The 27155-nt window shown below is 43.1% G+C and overlaps 2 protein-coding genes across 3 annotated transcripts in view; one reads left to right on the plus strand and one right to left on the minus strand.

Annotated features, from left to right (window-relative positions):
- The window catches only part of primpol (primase and polymerase (DNA-directed)), an 18500-nt gene extending 4796 nt beyond the window's left edge, over nt 1–13704 (plus strand). The window contains exons 3-14 of one of the 2 annotated variants that reach the window (XM_084319101.1): nt 3590–3684; nt 3777–3915; nt 4381–4528; nt 4713–4761; nt 5642–5781; nt 5992–6154; nt 6269–6369; nt 6739–6831; nt 6923–7031; nt 11734–11810; nt 11947–11993; nt 13342–13704. In XM_084319101.1, the coding sequence (XP_084175227.1) occupies nt 3590–3684; nt 3777–3915; nt 4381–4528; nt 4713–4761; nt 5642–5781; nt 5992–6154; nt 6269–6369; nt 6739–6831; nt 6923–7031; nt 11734–11810; nt 11947–11993; nt 13342–13566 (1386 nt within the window). In that variant the 3' untranslated portion in view covers nt 13567–13704. The remainder of the gene's footprint in view (nt 1–3589; nt 3685–3776; nt 3916–4380; nt 4529–4712; nt 4762–5641; nt 5782–5991; nt 6155–6268; nt 6370–6738; nt 6832–6922; nt 7032–11733; nt 11811–11946; nt 11994–13341) is intronic. The other variant, XM_084319102.1, reaches the window with a different exon arrangement.
- Nucleotides 13705–13839: 135 nt separating this feature from the next.
- Nucleotides 13840–27155, minus strand: part of acsl1a (acyl-CoA synthetase long chain family member 1a) — a 60094-nt gene continuing 46778 nt past the window's right edge. Inside the window, exons 11-21 of the mRNA XM_084319100.1 lie at nt 25451–25528; nt 24560–24694; nt 23426–23560; nt 22586–22681; nt 22416–22488; nt 22103–22191; nt 19599–19715; nt 18797–18940; nt 18561–18662; nt 18405–18476; nt 13840–15635 (exon numbers count right to left, since the gene is read on the minus strand). Coding sequence (XP_084175226.1) covers nt 15495–15635; nt 18405–18476; nt 18561–18662; nt 18797–18940; nt 19599–19715; nt 22103–22191; nt 22416–22488; nt 22586–22681; nt 23426–23560; nt 24560–24694; nt 25451–25528 — 1182 coding nt within the window. The 3' untranslated portion in view covers nt 13840–15494. The remainder of the gene's footprint in view (nt 15636–18404; nt 18477–18560; nt 18663–18796; nt 18941–19598; nt 19716–22102; nt 22192–22415; nt 22489–22585; nt 22682–23425; nt 23561–24559; nt 24695–25450; nt 25529–27155) is intronic.

A 27155-nucleotide genomic window follows, 5' to 3' on the forward strand; every position in this document is an offset into this window, starting at 1 on the left:
GTATTAACAGATTAACCTAACAAGGCCACTGGCCATGACAACATCCCCTCCAAATTCCTCAGAGACTCAGCAGCCGCCATCACACCAATCATCACACACATAATAAACCTCTCCATAAAACAGGGACACGTCCCCAAGGACTTCAAAATTGCGAGGGTGACCCCTCTGCACAAAAAGGGCAGCAAATTAGACCCAGGCAACTACCGCCCTGTTTCTATTCTCACCTCCATCTCGAAAGTCATGGAAAAAATAGTCTACGAACAGGTCGAAAAGTACCTAGCGGAAAAAAATCTAATCTACGAATTCCAATCTGGCTTCAGAACATCCCACTCCACTGACACATGCCTTCTCTATTTGAATGACCACATCAAACAAGAGGTGGACGCAGGCAAATACTGCGGCATGGTCATGCTGGACCTACAAAAGGCCTTTGACACGGTCAATCACTCCATTCTGATTGACAAGCTAAAAGCAATTGGTTTTGATAGTCTATCAGTGAGCTGGATGCAATCCTACCTTGAGGGGAGGGAACAGATGGTGGAGGTAAACGGTACCCTATCCCCCCCCCTCACAGTGAGCTGTGGTGTTCCACAAGGAAGCATACTAGGACCGCTACTGTTCCTAATTTATGCAAATGACATGTCGTCAGCTTGTGACTGCAACTTGTTCCTGTTTGCGGACGACTCAGCCCTGCTGGTCTCTGACAAGAACAAGTTACAGGTTGAAAAAACCCTCAGCTCGGAACTAGGCAGAATCTGCATATGGCTCGCTGATAACAAACTATCATTACACATGGGCAAAACAGAGTCCATTCTCTTCGGTTCAAATAACAAACTCAGCAAGACCGACGGCTTCTCAGTTACAGTGGGTGACAATATTGTCACAAGGAAAGATGAAATTACCTACCTGGGGTCCATCCTAGAGGCTAATCTCTCCTGTGACAAAATGGCATCCAATGTAATAAAAAAAGTCAACCAACGAACTCGATTCTTGTACCGGATCTCCTCTCTGGTAAACAAGAACACCCTGAAGACTCTGGCAGGAGCACTCATTCAGGGGTACTACGACTATGCTTGCACCTCATGGTACCAAAGCACCTCAAAGGCGCTAAAAACAAAATTACAAACATCTCAAAACAAACTGGTCAGACTACTGCTTGACCTTACTCCTAGAACCCACCTCACCCCTGCCCACTTCGACAACCTAGGATGGCTTAGAGTAGACGACAGAGTACAACAACTTGCAATGGGCCTGGTCTACAAGATACACTACACGACCAAGGTACCCATGTACATGTCAAAATACTTCCCAAAGGTCAGTGAATACCACGATCACAACACCAGAGGGAGCTCCACAAATCATGTCAAACCCAGATTCGGCTCAAATAAGGGACTAAACACGTTTAGCAATTATGCCACATCAATGTGGAACGCCCTACCCAAAGCTGTAAAGGAATGTGGATCACTACCCACTTTCAAAACCTCCCTCAAGGGACACCTACGGGAGACTGCAATTCAACACTGGCCCCTGTAAATATCCTAACCCAATCATTCCAACCCCCTCCAATGTACAGTCATTTACCTAGTATGGTTTTGTCAATAGTTCAATGTACAATTGTGTTTGTTTGTACAGTGTCTCCTCCCCCCCCCCCCTCAATGTACAGTGTTACTTGTTTATACAGTGTGCCCCCCGCCCCCCCCCCCCCCCCAACCACCTCCAATGTAAATTACCCAGTATGGTTGTCAATATCCCAATGTACCCAACCCCCCCCACCCAACCTCCAATGTACAGTTTCTACGTCAAATGTATATACTCCCTTTTCTTGACTCCTTCTGTATCACAAACAGTACTGTATTTGCAAATCTGGTATGTCATAAATGTATAGATGTAGCAGTACTGACTATCTGTATGTCATGTATGTCATATATGTCTATATGAATTGAAAATGGGGGACCCTGATGGAAACAAGACAAACGTCTTTCTCAGGTCTGCATCCCCTTAACAATTGTATGTATTGAGCCGTACTGTATTGTACCCATTCTGCAATCTGTTAAATAAAGTTTTCATTCATTCATTCATTCATTGCAGAATGGGTACAATACAACACACAATTGTTAAGGGGATGCAGACCAGAGAAATACTTTTGTCTTGTTTACATCAGGGTTCCCCATTTTCAATTAATCATAACATATGACATACATAACATACAGATAGACAGTACTGCTACATCTAGACATTTATGACATACCAGATCTACAAATACAGTACTGTTTGTGAGTACAAAAAGAGTCTAAAAAAGAGTATATACATTTGAGTTGGAAGAAACTACATTGGAGGAGGTTGGGTAGGTGGGGTGGGGGGGGGGGGGGGGTGGGTGCTGTACATTGGAGGTGGTTGGGTAGGCAGGGTGGGGGTAACTGTACATTGGAGGGGGTTGGGTTAGGACAGGGGCCAGTTTTGAATTGCAGTCTCCTGTAGGTGCTCTTTGAGAGTGGTTTTGAAAGTGGGTAGTGATTCACATTCCTTTATAGCTGTGGGTAGGGCGTTCCACATTGATGTGGCATAATTGCGAAACGTGTTTAGTCCCTTGTTTGAGCCGAATCTGGGTTTAACATGATTTGTGGAGCTCCCTCTGGTGTTGTGGTCGTGGTATTCACTGACCTTTGGGAAGTATTTTGACATGTACATGGGTACCTTAGTCGTGTAGTGTATCTTTTATTTTTTATTCACTTTTTCTCCCATTTTTCTATATTTTCTCCCATCCCAATTTCGTATCATCCAATTCAACCCTCCCCTGTCACGAACGCTGTTTCTTGCCTCCCTCAAGCCGGCTGCAATGTGGACTAAGTCATACATAGCACAAGTCCCCTCCGGTACTTGAGGTAACAGCAGTCGCATCTTTTCACCTGCGCAGCTCGATCTCTCGGTGGCGAGGAGTAACGCGTGGGAGGCTCACGCTGCCCCCGACACTTCCTGATTCTACTGCGCAGGCGCACCAACCGACCTGTACGAGTCGCTGTCCACAACGCCCGATCCCCACCCATCAGTTTCCCACCCCCTAATACGGCCAATGTGTATTAGTATGAACGACCAGCTAAACTGAAAGCAATGTGGAGCGCTGGGCTCGAACAGGCAAGCCCAGCGTCTCCGTCATTCGTGGCGAGCGCCTTGCCCACTACGCCACGTAGCCGCCCAGTCGTGTAGTGTATCTTGTAGACCAGACCCATTGCAAGTTGCTGTACTCTGTCATCTACTCTAAGCCATCCTAGGTTGTCAAAGTGGGCAGGGGTGAGGTGGGTTCTAGGAGTAAGGTCAAGCAGTGGTACCATGAGGTGCAAGCATAGTCGTAGTACCCTTGAATGAGTGCTCCTGCCAGAGTCTTCAGGGTATTCTTGTTTACCAGAGAGGAGATCCGGTACAAGAATCTAGTTCGTTGGTTGACTTTTTTGATTACATTGGATGCCATTTTGTCACAGGACATTCATCCTATGTTCATTTCCCTATTTAGATGTTATTCCATCCTGTGTTATAAAGTGTGGAGCCTATTGAGGAAGAACCGTTTTGAATGTGTGTGCCTTGTATTTCCTAGGAGGTGCATGTTTTTGCACTTGAAAAAGAAAACACTACACTGGGTCAAAGGATCTATTTAGTCACCAGCTACTGTGAGCTATGGCATTACTACAGGTAGGCTCTGTTACAAATACCTTGCTTAATGAATTAGCACTTGTATTTATGAATTTAAGTGCTGTGTCTTAATTGTTACCTTCTCTCCTCAGGACGTACCGTCAGTCCCTGATGCATTGCTATGAGGTGATCCCAGAAGGCGCAGTCTGTAAGCTTTATTTTGATTTGGAGTTTCACAGGCGTGCCAATGAAGGACTTGACGGCAGAGCAATGGTATCCTCTCTTATTGAGGTAGGCTATAGCCAATTGTTATAGTTTAATCTACAGTTAAAGGAACTTGCCAACATCATAAAAAAATGCGCTTACCGTCTTCTCCAGAGTCAGACAAGAAGATAGATAGTGATACCAATTTCATCTCTGTGTGCATTCAGCAGAAAGCTATTCGGCTGCAAGCTAGCATAGCTTAGCACACATTAATTGAAGCGGATAGGGATCAGCTAGCCTAGCTCCTGGCCAAAAACACCTCTCCCAGAGTTTTAAGATAGGCTAGCTGATCTGTATCCACTTGCATTAATTAGTGTTAAGCTAGACTAGTTTGCAGCCAGATAGCTTTCTACTGAACGCACAGAGAGGAAATCTATCTTATTGTCTGACTCTGGAGAAGACGGTAATAAGCCATAGTTAATATTGTATACATTTCAGAACAATGTGATGGTAATGTATGTTTATCTGTTTTGTCTGTCTTGTGTTGTGCAGTATGTTTGTGAAAAGCTGATGGTGGTTTATGGGATTGCATGCACTGGAAAGGATGTCCTCAATCTCGACTCCAGCACAGAAGAGAAGTTCAGTCGTCACCTTATCTTCCTTCTACCGAATGCAGCTTTCAAAGACAACATACATGTCGGTATGATACAAGTTGTGCGGCCGGCGCAAAAAGAATTAACTTCTTCAAAAGCAGACGTCGTTGTATCGTTTTATTCATTCTCTGAGCTGTGTTTGAAATAGTCAAAAATAGAAAGCCATTGCTGCACATGAACCGTCCCACATTATCATATATTAAATAATCGTTCTTCTGACATTTCTTTCAGGTCGATTCATCCATGCAATTCTTCAGCAAGTCCTGAACACACCTGAAAGGTAGCGATGGATAGATAAGACCTCCATTACTGACCGAGTAAATGATCAACTGATACCAATCATTAGTCCAATGCATTATTTAACAGTAGAGTCAATCCATTAGTGTGGTGTCATTGGACAACAATGATTTGAGTTACTGTGTAATCCATTCTTCTCCAGGAGAGTGATCTAAACATATTTTTGTGTATGAAAAAGGCAGAATATCAAGCTTTCATTTCTCACACGTCATACAGTACATGGCTCTTGTATTAGTATGGAATTAATTAATCTTGAGTTTAGTATTGTGGGAAATCTTCGGATACAATTTTCACCCATTTGCCTGTTGTCCAATTCCAGAATCATTATTGGTAAATCCCTACCAAAGGGGTAACTGAGTTGGATGTCTGTGTGGCCTTAGTGTCAGAAGACAATGGAACACGGTCTGTTCCTTGGTGTTGTAGATGTAAACTGTTCTCTATAGTCCTACAGTATACTGCTTCGTATGACCTTTGTCAATAATGTCAATTGTACTGAGCACAGGGTGGCAGTACTATCTTCCTGGACTTTTACTATTTATTTTATTTAATTTTTTTACTTTTTACTTTTACTTTTAGACCGACATAGTACAATTTTACACTTACTGTATATTCTGGATATTTTTACTGTATATTTTATATTAGAATGTAACATAGCATATTTTATATTAGTATATCTTATATTATAATGTAACATAGGAAATGTATATCCCGGACCATATTTTATTCTTAGGCTTATTTTTATTCTTATTCGTGACTTTTTGCTTTTGTCTACCTAAATGTTTACTGTGAGCGATTTGCAGTGCCAAATTTCCCTCGGGATGAATAAAGTATTTCTATTCTATTCTATTTCTATTGATTGACAGAAGAACACTCCATCCTCCCAGTGAAGCTCTAGCGCAGGCTGACTGTCCACAGATCAAGAGACCGAAGCAGGAAGAGAGAGACCTCAGCTTCCTGTTAGTGAAAAACAAGCAGGGTCAGGAGTGTCTCTTTGTTGATCTCGGTAAGAGAAACCTTGAACTTATGATCTTCCTACACCTTTTCCAAGTAGTAAGTCAACTGACGTTTTCACACCTTTGTTAATTACATTTTTATTTGATGATAAATACATTGTTTGGCTAAATCCCTTCCTCGTTGGATTCATTTATGCTTTAATGCAATTATTCTTGAATGTTTTTATCATTCATTATATATATTAAAAAAAAAAAAATAGGCGTATACACCAGGAACAGAAACTTCCGCCTGTACAAGTCATCGAAGATGGGAAAGAACGCCGCCTTCACTGTGGCGGAGGACAACATGTACGTCGCCAAACCCGAGAGGAAAATTTCTGCAGAGGAAAGCCTCTTCTTGGCTTCTTTAGTCAGCAACGTGAGGTAAAACGACAAGGTGTATCTGGTTTTACACATGCTGTTATTATACCGTTATTAAGTACAGTAAGATCCTCGTCGTTTTCTGCTGCGTCAGTGATTATTCTTGCATGTCACCAGTTTCACAGGTCAGATAATCCTGGCATGGGACGTCCCTGACACAAAGGAACCTGAAACCACGAGGCCTCTCTGTCAGCTGGGGTCGTCAACAGACGTTTCAGGTTAACTTCACTTAAAACAGAGGCTTTACTATATGGTGCACGTGAACTAGTGACCATTTAATACAGATATCGGCTGATTACCATGCCCACGTGGCCAATTAACAAATGTTAGAGCGCCCCCTTGTGTCAATCCCGTAAGTGTCAATAAATTTTTATTTATTTAGTTTGATATATTGTTCTATCGGATGCCAAAAACATTATCATTATCCTGCTCTCTAAATATCAGTGTCAGCATCGGCTGTTGGAAAACCACACAGTCGGCTCACAGCAATTTCAAAGTTACTATAAATTGCATGTATTTACACATAGCTATTTTCAAATATCAATACGTGTGTTTAATTGGAGGTTTTCTCCCATCCTTGCTGACAGGCTCACTGGGTGGCACTGGGTACAAGTGCTCTCCTTACCCAGAAGTGGACAACTTTGTACTAACTGTGACTAAAAGGGACGGGCTACAAGGAGGTATGTAATGTTGCCTGGTAACAGAGAGACTAGACTGCGTCAGTGTGTGAGTCAGACGTGTGTCAAGACCTGCTGCGTCTGTCTGTCTCAGGCATAAGACGGTGGAGCTACTTTGTCTCTGAGCAACTCATTGTCTACGACATCCTGAAATACCGCTGGTGTGAGAATGTGGGCAGGTGCCATAAAAGCAACAACATCATGTGAGTGAGCTTCCTCCTATCCCGTAGCAGAGCCTCCTCCTATCCTGTAGCACATCTTCCTCCTATCCTGTAGCAGAGCTTCCTCTTGCCCTTGGGTGTGTTCTGCCCATTCGGATCTTTTAAGAGTTTGTGAAGCACTTCGTTTTCTTTAAAAAAAAATGTTTTACAATTTGCTTTGACTCATTTTGCACAGCAGAATTTCAATGTACAAAACTCAAAATGCAAATAGCCAAACTGACTTGCAGAATTCTTACCTTAAGACATTACATCCTATGCTGAAGTTCAAAGTGCAAAACTGTTAATAGTATACAAAGTGGCAAACTCTAAATCATATGCTCCATTCACAGAATACAGCCACCTAATATTACAACAATGTTCAATTACTTATTACTACAAATGCAGATCACTAAATCAATTCAACAGGTGTTTGTACTAATGTCTTCAATAACCTTGCCCAGGTGAGTAGCATTGCAATACAATTGATAATCTCTTCATCACTACACAAAAGCCTGCTTAGAAACCTGAATGGCAGTTTTTTTCTTTTTTTATTATTTTTTAGCATTTTTACAGCTTTTTCATGGTCACGCAGGACCGACAGAGGAGAGGGCGAACGGGAGGAGAGGTGGGGAGGACATGCGACAAATAACGTCGGGTGCTGGGATCGAACCCGGGTCGGCCGCGTAGGTGCGCGTGGCACTATGGTACGCGCCACAAGGGCGCCCCTGAATGGCAGTTTCTGACAACATGGAGCAAGTCGGTGCAGCTGAGGTTGGCATCGAAGGACAGGGTCGTGGTCGTGGTCATGGAGGCAGAAGAACATCTGTCTCAAATTACTGTAAATTAGACCCACAATTGTTGACCACCGACCGAGGTCTAACAATGGCTTAAGCTGGCAGGGTGGTGCAGCCAAACGGTGGCATCCATTTAGAATAATCTTTAATCGTTAAGACAATATGTGTAATTTATTGTACAGTAACTGTATTGAAATTACAGTAATTGTAAAATTGATATTGCTGTCTTACAGTATATTTCATAAATACTAAAGTGTGGGTGTGAATTATCTTTGTAATTGTTATCTTTACTGTACTTTAGAACTGAAGGTGTATGATCGCTGTCCATACGAGCAGGCAACACTCCTTCAGGCCATGGATGAGGCATGTGAAGACATCACAGCCCAGCAGTGTCAGGGGTGGATAAGGCACAAAAGATTGTATTAGCGCTGTCTTGCAAACAAAGACATCAGATGTGACCTTGATTAAATTCTTTGGCCAAATGCCGCAGAGGCAAGATGCTGCTTGAGCACCATACATTTTTTTTTTTTTTTTTTACTTTACAATAGTTTGTTTACTGTAACTGTTTTAGTTTTTACTGTACAATACAGAGCATTATTTTTTATATTTTTTCCCCTCCACTTTTTCTCCCCATTTTATATTTTTCTCCTATCCCCAATTTCGTATTTTTTCCAATTCTTCCCTCCCGTCTTGAACGTTGCTAGACTATGCCTCCCACTGGTCGGCTGTAGTGAGGATAGAAGCCTTGCATCATGTGTCCCCTCCAGTACACGAGGAGGCAGCCTGTCGCATCTTTTCACTGCAGCTGCTCGATCTCTCAGCGGCGAGGAGTAACGCGTGGGAGGCTCACGCTGCCCCCGATACTTATTGTTTCCGCCGCACCGGCGTCACCCAACCGACCTGTAGGAGTCGCTGTCCACAACGTCCAATCCCCACCCACCGGCTTTCCCACCCTCTAACACTGCCAATTGTGTTAGTATGACGGCCGGCCAAGCCGGTAGCAACGCAGAGAGCTCGGCTCGATACAAGCATATCCTGTGTTAGTGGCGAGCGCCTTGCCCACTGCGCCACTCAGCCGCCCCAATACAGAGCATGTCTTTTGGGGTTATGAGGAAATTACCATTGCATAGTCTCTTTTGGTAACCAGTATTTTGTGTTTGACTTTGACCGCATTATTTGATCATGACCGTTGTATTTGAAAATGCACCAATAATTAAACTTCAACGATGAACATATCCACTGGACTTCCACTATGACAAACTTTAGCATGAAATATAATCTAATTTGGTTCAGTTGTTTCTCTTTTGCATGCTATATATTATTTTGAGCCCAATATTAGGAGTATAGCATTTTGCATTATGACCAAAGAACACTTTCAATCTATTTTTTTTATCGGAAGGATTTTGTTTGGCAGCATTATTTGATGATGACTGTTGTATATTGAAAATGCAGCAATGACTTAACTTAATTGTTTGAACTATCTAATGTTCTAAAGCTGTGATACGCCTTGCATATACTACAGGGTTCCCACGGACCTGGAAAACATGGAAAACATGGGATTCATGGGATTCATTTTCCAGGTATGGAAAGGCATGGAAACTGAGCAAAAGTGACCAATTACATGGAAATAGAAACGGTTGTCCTGGAAAATTTTATTGGATGATGTGTAATAAAATTTAACTATTGAGCACAGAATTAACATGAGTTTATAAAAACCCTTTACACGTGAACAGCTTTTACTGTAGATAGAAATGGATGATCCATGTTGTAGAACATGCTCTTGGCATCCTATATGGTATATTGGATGTTGGAATTTGATGCAGGCAGCTTGGTGAGCCAATGGAGCCTTGGCATCTACAGTGAAACTTGAGTGAAACTTCTTATGCAAGTTTATCCTCAAATGTAAGTAGCTGTGTTTTAACTGTGTGGTAAACCTGGGTTTATCAACGTTAGTTAGTAAGCAGTGCAATCTTGCTAACTAGCTAGCCAACGTTAGCTCTCATAACGAGCCAGCGCCAGGTACAGTAGCTAGCCAACATTAGCTCTCATAACGAGCCAGTTAGCCAGCGCCAGGTACAGTAGCTAGCCAACGTTAGCTCTCATAACGAGCCAGTTAGCCAGCGCCAGGTACAGTAGCTACCAACGTTAGCTCTCATAACGAGGCAGTTAGCCAGCTCCAGGTACAGTAGCTAGCCAACGTTAGCTCTCATAACGAGCCAGTTAGCCAGCGCCAGGTACAGTAGCTAGCCAACGTTAGCTCTCATAACGAGCCAGTTAGCCAGCACCAGGTACAGTAGCTAGCCAACGTTAGCTCCAGGGGCGGGGCTAGGGGGTGGCTACTTAAGCTCAAGCCCCGAATGTTTTCTGAAAAGCCCTGAATCTATTTAAATTTTTTTTTTTTTCTTTTTTCTGACAATTCATCATTGTTACATGAAAATATGTTTGCACCAGATTTAGCAGAAACTAATTTCCATCTGTGGTCTATCCAGCTGCTAACTGTATTTGAGTGAGTTAAGTCTTGGTGTCATGGTAGACTCAGACCTAAGCTTTAAATCACAATCAACAAATTGACAAAAACTTAATTCTTCCACCTTAGAAACATAGCATTTATAAATCAAAAGGACGCTGAAAACCAGATCCATGCCTTTATTTCAAGCCAACTCGACTACTGTAATGCACTCCTTACCGGCCTACCGAAAAAATACGATGATAACTATTTAATTGCAATGCACTATTGCATTATTTTATTCTATTTTACTAACTATTTTATTGCACTGCACTATTTTACTTTGTATCAGTGAATCATAGACGCCTGGCCATAAGAGCATTCGGAGCATCTCTGCTCTCCCACTATTGAACTTGGGGGAGCAAAGGTATGCTCTTGCTCCACCACTTTTTGATCATATGAAAAATATGATATACCCCCCCCCCAATATATAAATCTAACCATAACTACGTTATAGTTAACTGAGTTTTATAGTGAAAAGAGCAGCTTTATTGGTCAAGATTGAAGGCTCTATATTGCAGGAAATTGCACGTACAGGTTAATTAAATTCAAAAAAAATCTGCCGCTTGCCTGCAAAAAAAAAGACAAAATTTGAAAATAAAAATAAAAATAAATAAAAAGGCGGGCACCTATCTGGGCTAAGCCCCGGATCTCCTATAATCCTAAATCCGCCCCTGGTTAGCTCTCATAACGATAACCAGTTTGATTTACAAAAGCTTTTACAAACGCTTTTACAGAGTAAGAGTAGTAGGGGTGAAACGATGCAACCTCACAACGATTAATTTCGATTATGATTACGAGGAGTTGAGAAGAGTAGGAAAAGAAGACAGGAGCGGACACGAGGGGAGGTGTGGAGAGGAGGACAGGATGAGATAGGAGAGGAGTGGAAGAGAGAACATATATCAATCCCAGTGCTCATGTGTTCCAGTTCAATAAATTGTTGTTCATCTACAGCTTGTTGCATTATTTCATGCATTGATATTATCAATAAGACATAATCTCTAAGCATTTACAATGTAGACTTGACTGGTACATCTTTTAAATCAAGTAAGTAGTCAGGTGTCCTAGGGGGTTGTGTGTGTGAGGGGAGGGGGGGGGGGGCGCGGAAAACTTCAGGGGCCTATAGATCATCACTTAATATGGTACCTGGAAAATCAGGAGGTAGTATGGAAAAAAAATTCAAGGCAAGCGTGGGAACCCTGTACTATTATCTGATTTGACACTGGTATTTTTTATTTTGCATGCTATATTACATTTTTAAGTCAAAATTAGCAGTATGGCATTCTGTGTTAAGAGTTTTGCACATTGAAACTGATGTGCAAAATGAGTCAAAGCAATCAAAGAAAAAAAAGAAGGTAACTGCATTAAAGGGGCTGTTTAAATAAAGGTTTTTTTTCATCTGCAGGATTATTGTGAATCTCAAAGAGGATGTCTGGTACCAGAAGTGTCATGATCCTGCTTGCAAGAACTTCAGATCCTCAAGTATGTGTTTCCTGTGGTGATCTTAAATTGTAAAATGTAATGAAGTATGCCAGGCCAGCCATGTCTGAGGGGCTTGGCAGCAGTACAAGTGTTATGCAATCAGAATAAACTAAATGCCCCCCTCTCCTCATCACAGGCCACCCACTACCAGAGGAGATCTGTGTCGGCTATCTCATGACAATGGTCAGTTTTCATTTCCTTTGTTGAAGCACTGAAAAGGCAGTTGGCTATGAAATATCATTATAAAGTGCCCATGAAGTAAAAAAGAAAACTACTTTAATTTTGTTACCTCATTCCCAGGATGGACCAACGACTGCAAAAAATATTGACTATTTTAAATATTGACCAAAGAAACTGCTGAGTTTACACAAATACATACTCGTCTACTCCTGGAAAGTTACATTTAGTCACTGACCCATCCTGCACTTGAGAGCATACTGTACATAAAAATTACATCCAATAAAATGATAATTTTTTTTATCTCTTTTCATTGGTCCTTAATGATTGAGTGAGGGCTAACATATTGCTAACCATTTGACCATAATATGGTTAATGTTCACAACAACTTTCCCCCGTAAGTCCCATCCAGTTTTTGTTTTTAAAAAGGCACTTCACCAAAAATACAAAATAAAAATACATTTATTTTGCACATAATCGTACCTGCTACTTTATCATTTCATTGAGCTGTAATTAACACAACACAACATATTCAATGTCCATGATCACTGGTAGCCATATTCAAACTAATTTACTCAATAACCAACAGAGTGGGCAAAACCTTTGGTCATGTGTGAGATTATGTGCAAAATAAATCGGCATTAGTTTTTGTGTGAAGTCGCCCTTTAACTATCAAAGGGTCAACCCTTTCACAGCGACAATACAGAAGGTTAACCCTTTCACTGCCACACGACAAATGGTTAACCCATTCTGTAGTGTGGTAGTGAAAGGGTTAATGCCATTTTGTGGGGACTTTGAATGAAACGAATAGGACTCTCAACTAGCTTTATTTGTTTAATATGTTCAAATGAGAACATGTTGAGCAAGCCTGACAGTAATAGATCATTATGAATTAATTAATTCATTGTTTATTTACATGCCACTGCTGTGGCCCGTTACATGAGATTACAAGACACCAATGTAGTCGAGTCACTAAATCTAGAGTCCCCAGTGTTAGAGTCCGAGTCACCAAAGAAGAGTCCGAGTAGTCTCCATTACCCTAGTCCAAGTCATCAAGGTTGGGTGGAACACACGTGTCGGCCCTTGCACGTAATTAAATTTAAATTAAACGGTATGCCAAATCATTAGGGATTAAGGCCCATTACAAAAAAATAACTATTTATCAATTAACAAATCAGAGTCCTCGTCTGCACCTTTCGAGTCTGAATGCAGTCGATGCCGAATGCAGTCAAGTCCAAGTCGAGTCACAAGTCCTGAAAATCTGGACTCGAGTACTACAACACTGCAAGACACCATTACATAGTTGTACCCTGTTACAAGGCTTCACAAGGGGTCGTTATGTCTCTACCGACAGGACGAGGAGGACCAGGCCTTCCTGATGGATGATGCAGGCAACATCGAGCCCAGCCCAGCGCCAGGCCGGGGCCTGCAGAGCGTGGGTCATCCAGAGGACGGAACGGCAGACGGACTGGATGACAGGGCCTATCTGGAGGCCCTGGAGGACTTTGAGAGGAGCGCAGAGTGCCCAGAGGAGATCTCAGACCAGCTTCTGCTCCAGTGCATGGCACAGTTTGATTAGCATTAAGAGGGCCATGTCGACTCGAAATGTGTATTTTCAGCGTTTGTTTCCGCAGTGTTAAATGCAGTTGACACATTAATGCACTTTATGATGTATGGAAAATGTCATACGTCATGCATGAATGATTCATTTTAACGGTGTAATGAAAGAAAAATTGTTATTTTCGAACTGATGAAGATCAAATTAATACAGAACATATTTTATTGAATCCCCAGTCACAAATACTGTATGTGATGCCCATAATTAAAAGACAAAGTTTTACAGCAGACTGGGAGAAGTGCAAGTGTTTTATTTGGTACAGTTGAGTAATATAAGATACACATCTTAACCCCTGCACGATAAACACCTGTCCTGTCCAGAAAAGACACCTTGGCCCCTTGTTCTCTTGTAACTTGCATCATTTTCTGAAGGGACAAACTACTTGAATTCAGTCTTTTGAGATTTGTGCAAAGGTAGTCGAGGTCATAGGTTGTTTCTGCAAGACAACAGTCCAAATCAAGATGGTTTAAGCAGACTGAAAGAGTACGGTGCCTTGAAATATGAACTGGCCTCCTTGCAAAAGGTGAAAAACCCTCAATGGACAGAAAAACAAAAAACACCTAGACATAAATAAATGTGCACCATGAAGTTGAACACACATTTCGTGACCTTTTCTCCAAAAGACTGAAATACTGTTCTTTTCAACACACAAAATTGAAGCAGTTTGTTTTTAGGGGGAAATCACCAATGGACCAAGACTCGAAAATGAGCTTGATGGCTGCAAAGAAAGTCAATGATGATTGAAATATGACGCCATTGCTACCAAAAATAAAATAATGTTTCTCCTGAACAGACATGGCAATTGGCTGTAGGCTTCTATTGGATACAGTTCAGGGTACTGCTTCAGCAGGAGGCTGCTGGAATTCCAGAGGACACACTCAGAAAAAGGAGGAACCGTTTTCGAGTGAGCAGACATATTGGAATTATAGAAATGGGTCTAACCTTTTTATTTCCCCTGCAGAATTGGAGGCGTCTCGAATTTAAGACGGGCTTTGTGCCTCTAGCAGTTCACAACTTGTGAAATTCATGGACATAAAAAACAAAATCAAAAACACTTTTGATTAGATAGCCTACTGGATGTCGTCTTGTCAACTATATCCACTGCAATGGTTTAGAAAAGGTTTTAGTGGCCCTCTCCTCGAGGACTACAGCATTGGGAATGCAGAGAATTAATAACACACTTGAGTTATCATAATCCAACCATTTCTTTCACGTACAAATAGACATTTCTTTTCTCCTTACTACAGATACACTATTTACAGGTACAATGATTACATTAAATATCAACTTAAATAGAAAACCAAAACATTAAATAGATGGGTATATAAATAGCCAATGTTTTGTCATTGTTGTTTGTGGCAGTTTCTTAAAATCTTTTTTAAACAAAAAGCTAAAAGGAACAAGGAGGAAAATAACAACCACGCTAAATAAAATGTAAAAAAAAATAAAAGTGAATGGTGAGATGGACAGTCCGGAAGTTTCTGACCAGGCAACTTGGCAGTAAATTAACAATAGTCTCCTATTAGCAGTAAGGCATGAATGAGGCACACTTCCCCTTCCTGTTTTGCTTAATCACTCTTCCCAAGTTAAGCACGCGTGAGATTAACAAACCTCCGATTCCTTTAATTCTAAAACAACTACCGTATCTACAATATAGGGGGGGGGGACGACAACATCCGCGAGGCCGAGAGGACATGGCAGGGATAAAGCTCAAGCTGGGAGATACTTATCCAGCTACTTTTGAGAGCAATACAACCCCAAGCGACGACAAATCACCAGCAGAGAAGATGGAGGGTGAGAGTGTCACTGGTTTCATCCCCTTCGAAAAGAACACGTCGGACTATGGACTCCGAATGATCGTCACCTCCCCTTTCCCTTTCCACGGGCCCTCACATTTTGATCTTGGCGTAGAGATCGTCGATCTGCTCTCGGAAGTAGCTCCGAAGCTCGGTCCTCTTCGCCTTGAGGGTGGGGGTCAGAAGGCCGTTCTGCACGGAGAACATCTCGGGGTAGAGCATAATCTCTCTCACCTGCGGACAGAACGAACAGGGAAGAGGCGGGAGAGAATGTGGAGAAAAGAAAAGTGTGAACATGCGATATGAACGGTTATCAAGAGGAGAGAGACGTGTCACAGGAGAGGGGGTGTAGTTATTGTTGACAGAGATGCACCGTAATTACAATTATTGGCTGAAAATATCAACATGTTTTCGCAATACCATTTCCAAATCTTTAATGAAAGACGTGCACAGACCACAGCAGAATGTCTCGTTTTTAAAGAAAGACGTGCACAGACCACAGCAGAATGTCTTGTTTTTAAAGAAAGACGTACACAGACTACAGTAGAATGTTTCCCGTCTTTTTCCTTTAAAAAAAAAAAAATCTTTTTCCTCCTTTTTTCCATTTTTCTCCCATTCAATGTTAGTCGTTATGCCAATTCCCAATCCCCTTCCTGGTCGTTGCGCACTCTACCCCCTACCGTCGGTCCGGGAGGGCGGAGACTATCACATGCTTCCTCCGACACATGTGTACCCAGCCCACCGTTTCTTTTCACCTGGCAGCGCGGACTCTGACTGGGAGAGTGTAACATGTGGAAGGTCACACTACCTCTCTTAGATCCTTCCCTTGCTGTGCAGGCGCCCCGACCGAACTGACTACAGTAGAATGTCTCCAGTCTTTAATGTAAGATGTACACAGACTACAGTAGAAAGTCTCCAGTTTTTCAGATCCTTCCCAACAGACAGAATGTCACATTTAATGACAAAGATATTTATGTTTTTCTTTTATTTTCTTTTTTATTTATAATTCTTTTTTTTAAGTCCAACCCAAAATCAAAGCAGGAGATTTTCTCATGCAAAAAGGCAATCAACAATTATGTTGTAATGGATGATCTATCAAATTAAGTTTCATAGTTCAATTCATGTATGAGATATTATTGCAACTCTAAAACAAACTGCGCCCCCTGTCTTTCTAGTAGTTCAGTGGTGGTCCACTGATGTTAAAGGGGAAATATCTTACTATTTCTTTCACTATTTGGGCAATTTTACACAATTCCTGTGAGTCTATGGAACACATCTGTAAGGTTTATAATTTTTAATTTTTTTTAATCATTGTTTTGTATTTCTAATCAAGTTCTGTAGAGCAGCATTTTCTACCCTTCAAGATTCCAAGCCGTTTTTGGCTGGGCTCCGCCCATACTCGCAATGTGCTGTATGACAGTCACCCACAGTCTGCACTGGCAGACAGAGAGATACTAATTAATTTTTCCGGGGGGGGGGTGACGTGAGTGCTGATAGAGAGAGCAGAGAACGAGCGAGCAAGAGAGGGAGAGACGGATAGAGAGAGAGGGAGAGACAGATAGAGAGAGGGAGAGAGAGGAGAGATGCTCCGAGAGCGCGCGTGTGTTTCCCCACACACACACGCAGTCTGGAGGGAGTGTGTGTAAATGCTCCGACACGACTCGAGTTGCAACATATGAGAGCCTCTCTCTCCCTCTCTCTGTCTGTCTGTCTGTCTCTCTCTCTCTCTCTCACTCGCTCGTTCTCCCTCTCACGCTCTCCATCAGCACTCGCGTCACGTCAACCTGTTTGAGGAAGTGTCAGTGATAGGGAAACCGCTTTCGCATTATTTCCACTCGCTGAGCGAATTGTTGATTGTGGGCGGTGGCTACAACCAGGTGCTGAGATATGCAGATCAGTGCCTAATTCACGTCAGCAAACCAGTCAAATTAGAATGGCTTGGTTCAGTGGGGGAGGACCTTGTATCATCTGTTAGAATTTGCGACATATACAGTGTTGATACAACCCCACATTGCTAGAAAACAATGCTAAACACTGGAAAAGGCTATTTATAAGATAGTTCCCCTTTAAGAACACATTGTGCAGCATCATTTTAGTTTATCCTTCTTGAGCTCAACCGTCACTGAGAGGCCAAAGTTATGCTCTCCCCTGAGCAGTGAGCTTTTCTTCACTACAATGGTGCCGTGTGCAGATAGGTCTGGTGACAATGCGTTGGACTTGTTAAGAAACAGACATATTTTTTTAAGTTATATCACCTGCTACAATGTAGTGGAAATACTACATCAGATGTTTCCCATACTTTGAACTGAAACATTTTATAAATACAATTGCCTGATTAGTGGATCATCAATTAGTGCTATTGTTTTTGTCATTGTTGGCCAATACGGTGTGTATCCCTACAATAGGGCGGCAGGATGGCCTAGACTAGAGGTAAAGAGGCTGGCCAGATCCCCATCTCCATCAGGAGGGTGTATTCCAGCTGTGAGCTGGTAACTGAAGGGTGGCTGGTATTACATCTACGGTGCCCACCATCCTTGAACAAGGCACTGAACCCCCAAAACTGCTCTCGGGGCGCTGCACCTAGAAACAATGCTAAACACTGGAAAAGGCCATTTATAAGACACGGGACCTTTAATAAATAAAAAAGATGTATCCAAAATGCACTTTACTTGCTGCCAAAATACCATAGGCCGACTGGTGTTACCTACATTTTCGTTAATAACTGCTCCTGATTGATAGCTGGTTAATTGTTGTGCACTCGCTAAGGCGAGGATAATGTTTACTTGGTTTCATATCATTATTCTCCCAATTTTTGTGAACGTGAGAGCTCATAGGCCTACTGCACTTTGATGTGTTCTTATTGGATTAAACCTGATGCCTTTAGTGTGCCTATGAATAGACTGTGTTGCCTTTTTTATGTTGGGCATTGGGAGGTGACGGGGGGTGCACGGCCAAGAAAGTTTGGGAACCGCTGCCCTAATGTAAGAACATGGTGGGAATTACCTGTTCAAAAGACTTCAGCCCCCCTTCCTTCCCCAGCAGCAGAATGTCCTCCAGAATGGCCGTCCTTACGTCCTGAAATAGCAGACGCAAATAATGTTAAGAATGCAAAGGGGGCGTCGCTACATCTTTGGGATTCATAACGGCGATCAATCTAACCTCGTCGTTGCAGAGGTCAATGTAGGATCCCTCGATGCCTTTTTTTCTGGCCCAGCCAGGTACAAAGTCAGGATCTGGCACCACGATGGCCACCAGACATGCCTGAGCAACGACATGGACTTACATTAACGGCAGAATCAACCCAGACAAGTGGACCATAAAATTACATTTATGTTGACGTTCTCGTTACTTTTGGATGATGCTAAGTTACATTCACTACAAAACAAAGCGCTCACCTGTAAGCTGTCGCCATGGACATATATTTGTGCCACTGGATCACTACGAATGTAGATATTCTCAATTTTCTCCGGGGCAATGTATTCTCCCTGTGCCAGCTTAAAGATGTGCTTCTTCCGATCGATAATCTTCAACGTGCCATTCTGCAAAGATCAAGAAAAGAGATAAAACAGGAGGTATGAATTGGATACAGGTTGTACCATATGTCAACAATCATAAAGAAACCATGCAAATCATATCTGGAGCCCTGGACCTATTTCTTTCTATCCACTTTTTCTCCTTATTTTCAATTTTTCTCCCATCCCAATTTTCGCTGTTTCCAATTCTCCCCTCCCTTGTCTTGAACGTTGCTCGCATATGCCCCCCACAGGTCGGTCGTAGGGAGGATAGAAGCCTTGCATCACGTGTCCCCTCCGGTACACGAGGAGGCAGCCTGTCACATCTTTTCACCCGCCAGCGCGGACTCTCATTGGCGAGGTGTAACGTGTGGGAGGCTCACACTACCCCCGCTACTTCCCGTCTCCGCTGTGCAGGCGTCCCCCAACCGACCTGTAGGAGTCGCTGTCCACAACGTCCAGATGACCACCCATCGACTTCCACCCGCTGGCTCTGCCAATTGAGCCAGTATGACGGCCGGCCCAAGCCGGAGGCAACGCCGACAGCCGGATTTGAACCCGGTGTCTCTTGCGTTGGTGACGAGCGCAATGTCCGCCGCGCCACCCAGCCGCCCTCGCCGTGGACCTATTGATCTCAAGTCGTCAATAGCACCCAGGACCGTACTGCTCTCATAGTGTTGCTTACGGATAACCACTTCCCAACGTCTCCGGTGTGCAGCCAGCCGTCCTGGTCGATGGCCTCTGCCGTTTTCTGCGCGTCTTTCAGGTATCCCTGGAATACGTTGGGTCCTTTAACACACACCTAGAAAGAGAGGAAACACTGAGAAACAGAGAAATACAGATTCTTCGTTCACCACGTCGCCTGCGAGGAATGGAGTGACAGTTGTGTTCAGTGCCACTCTGATACTGTGGCCACAGCCCTTACATTAGAGTGACAGTTATGTTCAGTGCCACTCTAATACTGTGGCCACAGCTCTTACATTAGAGTGGCAGTTATGTTCAGTGCCACTCTAATACTGTGGCCACAGCCCTTACATTAGAGTGACAGTTATGTTCAGTGCCACTCTAATACTGTGGCCACAGCCCTTACATTAGAGTGGCAGTTATGTTCAGTGCCACTCTAATACTGTGGCCACAGCCCTTACATTAGAGTGGCAGTTATGTTCAGTGCCACTCTAATACTGTGGCCACAGCCCTTACATTAGAGTGGCAGTTATGTTCAGTGCCACTCTAATACTGTGGCCACAGCCCTTACATTAGAGTGACAGTTGTGTTCAGTGCCACTCTAATACTGTGGCCACAGCCCTTACATTAGAGTGACAGTTGTGTTCAGTGCCACTCTAATACTGTGGCCACAGCCCTTACATTAGAGTGACAGTTGTGTTCAGTGCCACTCTAATACTGTGGCCACAGCCCTTACATTAGAGTGGCAGTTATGTTCAGTGCCACTCTAATACTGTGGCCACAGCCCTTACATTAGAGTGGCAGTTATGTTCAGTGCCACTCTAATACTGTGGCCACAGCCCTTACATTAGAGTGGCAGTTATGTTCAGTGCCACTCTAATACTGTGGCCACAGCCCTTACATTAGAGTGACAGTTGTGTTCAGTGCCACTCTAATACTGTGGCCACAGCCCTTACATTAGAGTGACAGTTGTGTTCAGTGCCACTCTAATACTGTGGCCACAGCCCTTACATTAGAGTGGCAGTTGTGTTCAGTGCCACTCTAATACTGTGGCCACAGCCCTTACATTAGAGTGACAGTTGTGTTCAGTGCCACTCTAATACTGTGGCCACAGCCCTTACATTAGAGTGACAGTTGTGTTCAGTGCCACTCTAATACTGTGGCCACAGCCCTTACATTAGAGTGACAGTTGTGTTCAGTGCCACTCTAATACTGTGGCCACAGCCCTTACATTAGAGTGACAGTTGTGTTCAGTGCCACTCTAATACTGTGGCCACAGCCCTTACATTAGAGTGGCAGTTATGTTCAGTGCCACTCTAATACTGTGGCCACAGCCCTTACATTAGAGTGACAGTTGTGTTCAGTGCCACTCTAATACTGTGGCCACAGCCCTTACATTAGAGTGGCAGTTATGTTCAGTGCCACTCTAATACTGTGGCCACAGCCCTTACATTAGAGTGACAGTTGTGTTCAGTGCCACTCTAATACTGTGGCCACAGCCCTTACATTAGAGTGGCAGTTATGTTCAGTGCCACTGGCTTACATTTGAATGACAGTGCCACTGATCATTTTGACAAATTTTGACAGCACCAGCCTTTCCATTCTCGTAAACTGTTCCCTACAAACAAAGACCAAGAGAAAGAAAGTAGAGGGCAATTTTATTTCCCTTCGTTTCTCTTGTTGACCCCCCCCCCCCCCGATTATGTTTCTAGTAGATTTTTACTACATATACCAGCATGTCACGCCCCCCCCCCCCCCCCCCCCCCATACCCTCTTCAGTGACCCCTTCAAGCTGTGGTATATCTGATTGATCTGCCTTCAGTCCTAACAGCAACCAGCATTATCCTTATTCTATCAACAACATAATTTCCAGCCACTGTTTGCACGAATGTGCTTGTGTACATGTATGTGTCCAACAACATGCATGTGTGTGTGTATTAGTGTGTGCAGGAGGGTGTGAGGTGTTTGTATCAACGTCTGTCTCCACCTGTATTCTGGGACGTGTCCCTCTGGAACAGCGATATATGGATATATGGGCGATTATTGGTAATAATTTTTTCTTTTTCGAGTCTGTATATGGGTTCCTGACAACTGTGTTACCTCTGTTAGAAGTCCTTGTAAAAATCACTAAGGGTTTGATATAATTTTTGTTAAGACTCTAAATGTACCCCTAATCTTCGACTGACCCATGTGTGTACCTGTATCTTGCCTCAGTGAAAACGTGAAAGTGAGTGTGTGAGTGTGTGACTGCCAGTGATTGTGTGCAACTGTGAATCTAAAATGAGAGTGTGGAAATGCGCATGTGTTTGCCAACGGTCTTGTCCGACTGTTCATAATTTAGTTTCTCATTGTTTGGGCTTCATCCTCTCAAGTAGGAATGCGTTTTGTTTTATTCAGTAGATTCCCGTTTTTAGTTCTTCTCTACTGAAAAGTGCACTCGTTCTCTCACTACTCTCTGGTGGTCACCAGTGGCTTCCCCATCCATGCGTGTGTGGCCCTCCTCACCTCTCCCTCCCCGTTGGCTGCCAGGTAGTTCATCTCAGCCACGTCCACCAGCTTGACGTGGTTGCAGGGCAACGGGGCCCCGACGTGACCTGAGTAGAACGGAGCTCGGTTTTACATTTCAGTGAATCAGGAAAGGCACTCCATATAACGAGTGAAGCTTCTTACAACTCAATTAGCGTTAAGCACCGGAGAGATCCTGAAATCCTAGAGTAATAATGTCCACTAGTCCGTTAAAAAAATCCTTTGTATGCGCTGTTGTAAAGCGTGTGGACTGTACAATGTCAACAGTGATTTTGACAATCTGGACCGTTACCTGCTGTCCAGTCTCCAGGCAGTGACATGGAGCACCCGGCAGTGCATTCGGTTTGACCATAGCCCTCGTAAAACTGTGGGACACAGAGGACGTTTTATTTTTAAATGACATTTCTATGGGACACAGTCGGTGATTAACAGCAGCAGGAAGTGACACGACGACACGCTCACCTGGCAGCCCAGCGCAGCCCGCAGGAACGTCAGGACGGTGGGGGAAACTGGCGCAGCTCCTGTGATCATGAGCCTCACGCGGCCACCCAGACTAGACTGTGACGTGAACACAATGGAATCTTTGTCAGTATTATTTGGTCTACTGCATTTTTTTTAAGTATTATCGGTTTAAAGGAGCTGTATTTCTGTGTTAAAATAAGTGTTATAATAGCTTATTACATTCCGACAGACACACTCACACACCCGACGGCGGAGGCGACCATGCAAAGTGCCCAACCTGCTCATCGGGAGCAGTTAGGGGTTAAGTGTCTTGCTCAAGGACACTTCGACACGTTGCCCGGGAGGAGTGGGAATCGAACCAGGAACCTCCGGATTACCAGACGACTGCTCTACCTCCGCACTGTCGCGCCACATATAGCCTACAGTAAGTCCACTACTTCAATCTTACAAAGTCATCAAGGAAATAATCCTACAATACAATAATTAAAAAGGCTGTAAGTGGTATTATTTTGTTAAAGTGGTCTACATGTTAAAATAATAGCTCCACATTCCGACAGACATCACCGATAAGAGTGTTTGGTCAATAACATGGGTCTCTCAGTCCCGCCGCTATGCAGTAAACAGAAAATAAATGTTCTGGTATCCTGTTCCCACTTTATCCAATCAAGTGACCCAGATCAGAAATTAAAAGATCAGAATCCATGTGACTGTTGTGAAAAAAAAACAAATGTGAGTCACATTATGAGCAAAAAAAGTTTGGGCCACTTTAGCCTGCAGTCTGAATGTAGCCGATGTGACGCCTACTTGTACTTGTTGAGATGGTGAATATGTCACGCCTACCTGTACTTTTTCGAAGATGAGTTTGTCCCACAAGCTGTCCTTTCTGACCACGCCGCTCTGAAGCTCCGCCAGCTTCCGTCGAGAAGCGAAGTCTAAGAGCCACCTCTTCAGCGGCGTGTTGGCCTGACCAAAGATCTGGGAAGAGAGAACACCTCGCATTTTCAACCCTTTCACTGCCACACTACCAAAGGGTTAACCCTTTCACTGCGACAATACGGACGGTTAACCCTTTCACTAGTGTGGTAGTGAAAGGTTAACCTTCTGTAGTGTGGTAGTGAAAGGGTTAAGAGCTCCACACCAACCATGTACTGTAACCACACTAAAATCTTAAAACAATCACAACCATTTTCCATTATTAAAAAAATGCATTAAAGGAACATGCCTACATTATGGGAAATCCGCTTACCGTCTTCTCCAGAGTCAGACAAGAAGATAAATGGTAAATGGCTGCTTTTTTATATAGCGCTTTTATCCAAACGCGCTTTACAATTTGTTCCTCACATTTGACCCATTCACTCACATTCACACACCGACGGCGGAGGCAACCATGCAAGGTGCCAACCTGCTCATCAGGAGCAATTAGGGGTTAAGTGTCTTGCTCAAGGACACATCGACACGCTGCCCGGGAGGAGCGGGAATCGAACCGGGAACCTCCGGATTGCCAGACGGCTGCTCTACCTCCCGAGCCAAGATAGACACCAGTTTTCTCTGTGTGCCTTCAGTAGAAAGCTGCACGTTAGCCTATCTTAGCACAACGAATAGAAGTGGACAACACCAGTAGCCTAGCTTAAACTCCGGAAGAGGTATTAGTTGGCCAACGCCTAGGCTAACAGGTACTGTCCGCTTCCATTCATTGTGCTAAGCTAGGCTAATGTGTAGCCGGATGGCTTTCTATTGAAGCTACAGAGAGGAAACTAGTATATATCTTCTTGTTAAGCAAATTTCCCATAACGTTGATGTTTTCCTTTAAGGTTGACTCTGTTGTCAAGACAGACCTTTGTGCAACACCCAAGATTTTTGGGATTCACCAAAAGAATAAATAACAAAATAAAAGTAATAACGGTATTAATAAGGGTATGAGTATAGAGCAATAACACAAACAACTTGATAACAATTTTAGGATTTTTGTCTGACCTTATCGAACATGCGATTGAGAAGCCGTGGGACAACAGGGAAGACTGTGGGCTGCAGAGTCTTCAGGTCATCCATCAACAGACGGATGTCACCCTGGAAGTAGCCGATTTTAGCGCCGTGAATCAGGATGACGCCCTTGGGGGTGGGGGTGAGAAAGTTACTCACTTACTGGTAAAACAGGTGCAAAACTTACACGTGCCACAAGAGGGCACTGTTGTACAAACAATCAGAACATAGTTGAAGTGGTATTATCATTTTATTGGAGTTTTCATAGTTTAGTAAACAAGTAGACTTTGAGGATTCAGCACACGGCAACATCTAAGGGGTGTTTAGATTTTCAGTAGAAATGTTAAGTCTGTGTGTGTATCACCATAAGACATTTAAAACACTGCAACGGCATGATTACATTTTAGTCCACTTTTTATTTTTCTACTTCTATGATATGCTTCTGGTCAATTTGAAAGGGTTGTTTTCATAATTTTAAGTTTTTTCTCTTGCACAGCCCATGTATCTGCAGTTGTGAAGTCAAATCAGTTTGGAGTGTCACTCAAAAAGACTCAACCTCTACCGTATTTATCTATGAATGTACACAGCACTCCCGACTTACCGACCTTAGATCATTTGGTTTGTAACTTTGTATACATTTGGTTAAGTTCACCGGAAGATTTATATGGTTCTTCGTCCGAGAGATTCAACTATAGAAATTCTCACTGTGCTGCACACTGGGTCATCATTCTGGACTGTTCCCACGGTAACCGTGTAAGGAATCCTCAGTTTATTTTTAGATTAATGGATTCATATGGACTTGTGGCTTTAAGAGCCTGCAAATATTGATCGTGAAACCCATACGCATCCGTCTAATATTTCACCACAGGGCACTTCGGCACATACCTGCACGACCCTCTCAAACATGTGTGCTAGGGGGAGATAGGACATGTGAATGTCATGGAGGTTCAGCATGCAGTGGACCTGTGGAAGAAAAAACAAAACACATGCGCACATGCTCAGGTCACACACATCATGGCATACCTCTACCACCCTCTCAAACATATGGGCCAGAGGTAGGAAGGAGATGAGGATGTCTGAAGGAGAGGGCACCAATACGCTCTGGATCACGTACACAGAGGAAAAGGAGTTAGCAACGGAGAGGAGAGGACAGGAAAAGGAGAATTAGCCAGACTGAGGTCAAGTATAATTTGAATCAGACGGGGTAGGATTTCCTGAATGTCACCAAACAAGCCCACTCATAGGCCAACCAAAGAGGGTTTTCTGGTGCTTGTGTTATCATTTCAGAGAATTTGCCACCAGCCATCTGACAGCATTTATTAACACTGCTAGCTTAGTGCCATCTAATGGCATTTATTAACAATGCTAGCTTAGTGCCATCTAATGGCATTTATTAACAATGCTACCTTAGTGCCATCCGATAGCATTCATTAACAATGCTACCTTAGTGCCATCCGATAGCATTTATTAACAATGCTAGCTTAGTGCCATCCGATAGCATTTATTAACAATGCTAGCTTAGTGCCATCCGATAGCATTTATTAACAATGCTAGCTTAGTGCAATCTAATGGTGTTTATTAACAATGCTAGCTTAGTGCCATCTAATAGCGTTTATTAACAATGCTAGCTTAGTGCCATCTAATAGTGTGTACCAACAATGCTAGCTTAGCACCGTCTGACAGCATTTATTAACAATGCTAGCGCCGTCTGACAGCATTTATTAACAATGCTAGCGCCGTCTGACAGCATTTATTAACAATGCTAGCACCGTCTGACAGCATTTATTAACAATGCTAGTGCAAATCAGCAAGGTATGAACTCTCTCAGAATGTAAGACGCTTCATTTACTTCATTACCTCTAGAAAAACTTTATAATAAGCTAATGCAAGTGTAGATTTGAGATTAGGAGACAAGTTGTTTCATGCCCCATTGACTTGAACTAGTACTGCTGACGAATTAGAACACAAGGCTGGTGGCAATTTCTCTAGACATCAAAACATTTCCATTTTCACAGGAGGGGCCATTGTTGGTGATCAATAGGGAGGTGTAGTGGTTACGTCATTGCCGTTTTTCGTGTCCCACCCTCTGTCCAACCCAATGCATTTGCCCATTGCCCATTTCTAAATAGTCTCGTTTAAAACAAATAAAGCATTAACATTGGCATGGTGTACATTTGTGCTTATTCATCCACAATCTATACTGTAGCTCAACATGAAAATATTCGCAATTAATCATAAAAAGAAATCGCCAAATTTTATTTCAACCAAAAATGATTAAAAAATGATGTTGGTGATAGAAGGGAACTCATTTTATGCAAAACTGGGAAGCTTTTCAATTTCCATGCGGCAGAATTGTTACAATAGCCGATAATCCATTTTCCCAATGATAAATCCCTATACGGGTGGAACAACCAGTGACGTCAGACTACACCTCCCTATAGGACGGGCTTCTAAAAATCCAGAACCTTTGCTGAGATTTCGAATTATATTCGGCCCAAGTCTGACAACACAGGAGAGAATGCCAGGTCAGAAGCACAGTATTATCACCCAAGTACCTCTCTGATCAGGAGAGGGGAAATAACTCAACATA

Source organism: Notolepis coatsorum (genome assembly GCF_963971535.1).
Source record: "Notolepis coatsorum genome assembly, chromosome: 7".
Taxonomy (NCBI): Eukaryota; Metazoa; Chordata; class Actinopteri; order Aulopiformes; family Paralepididae; genus Notolepis; species Notolepis coatsorum.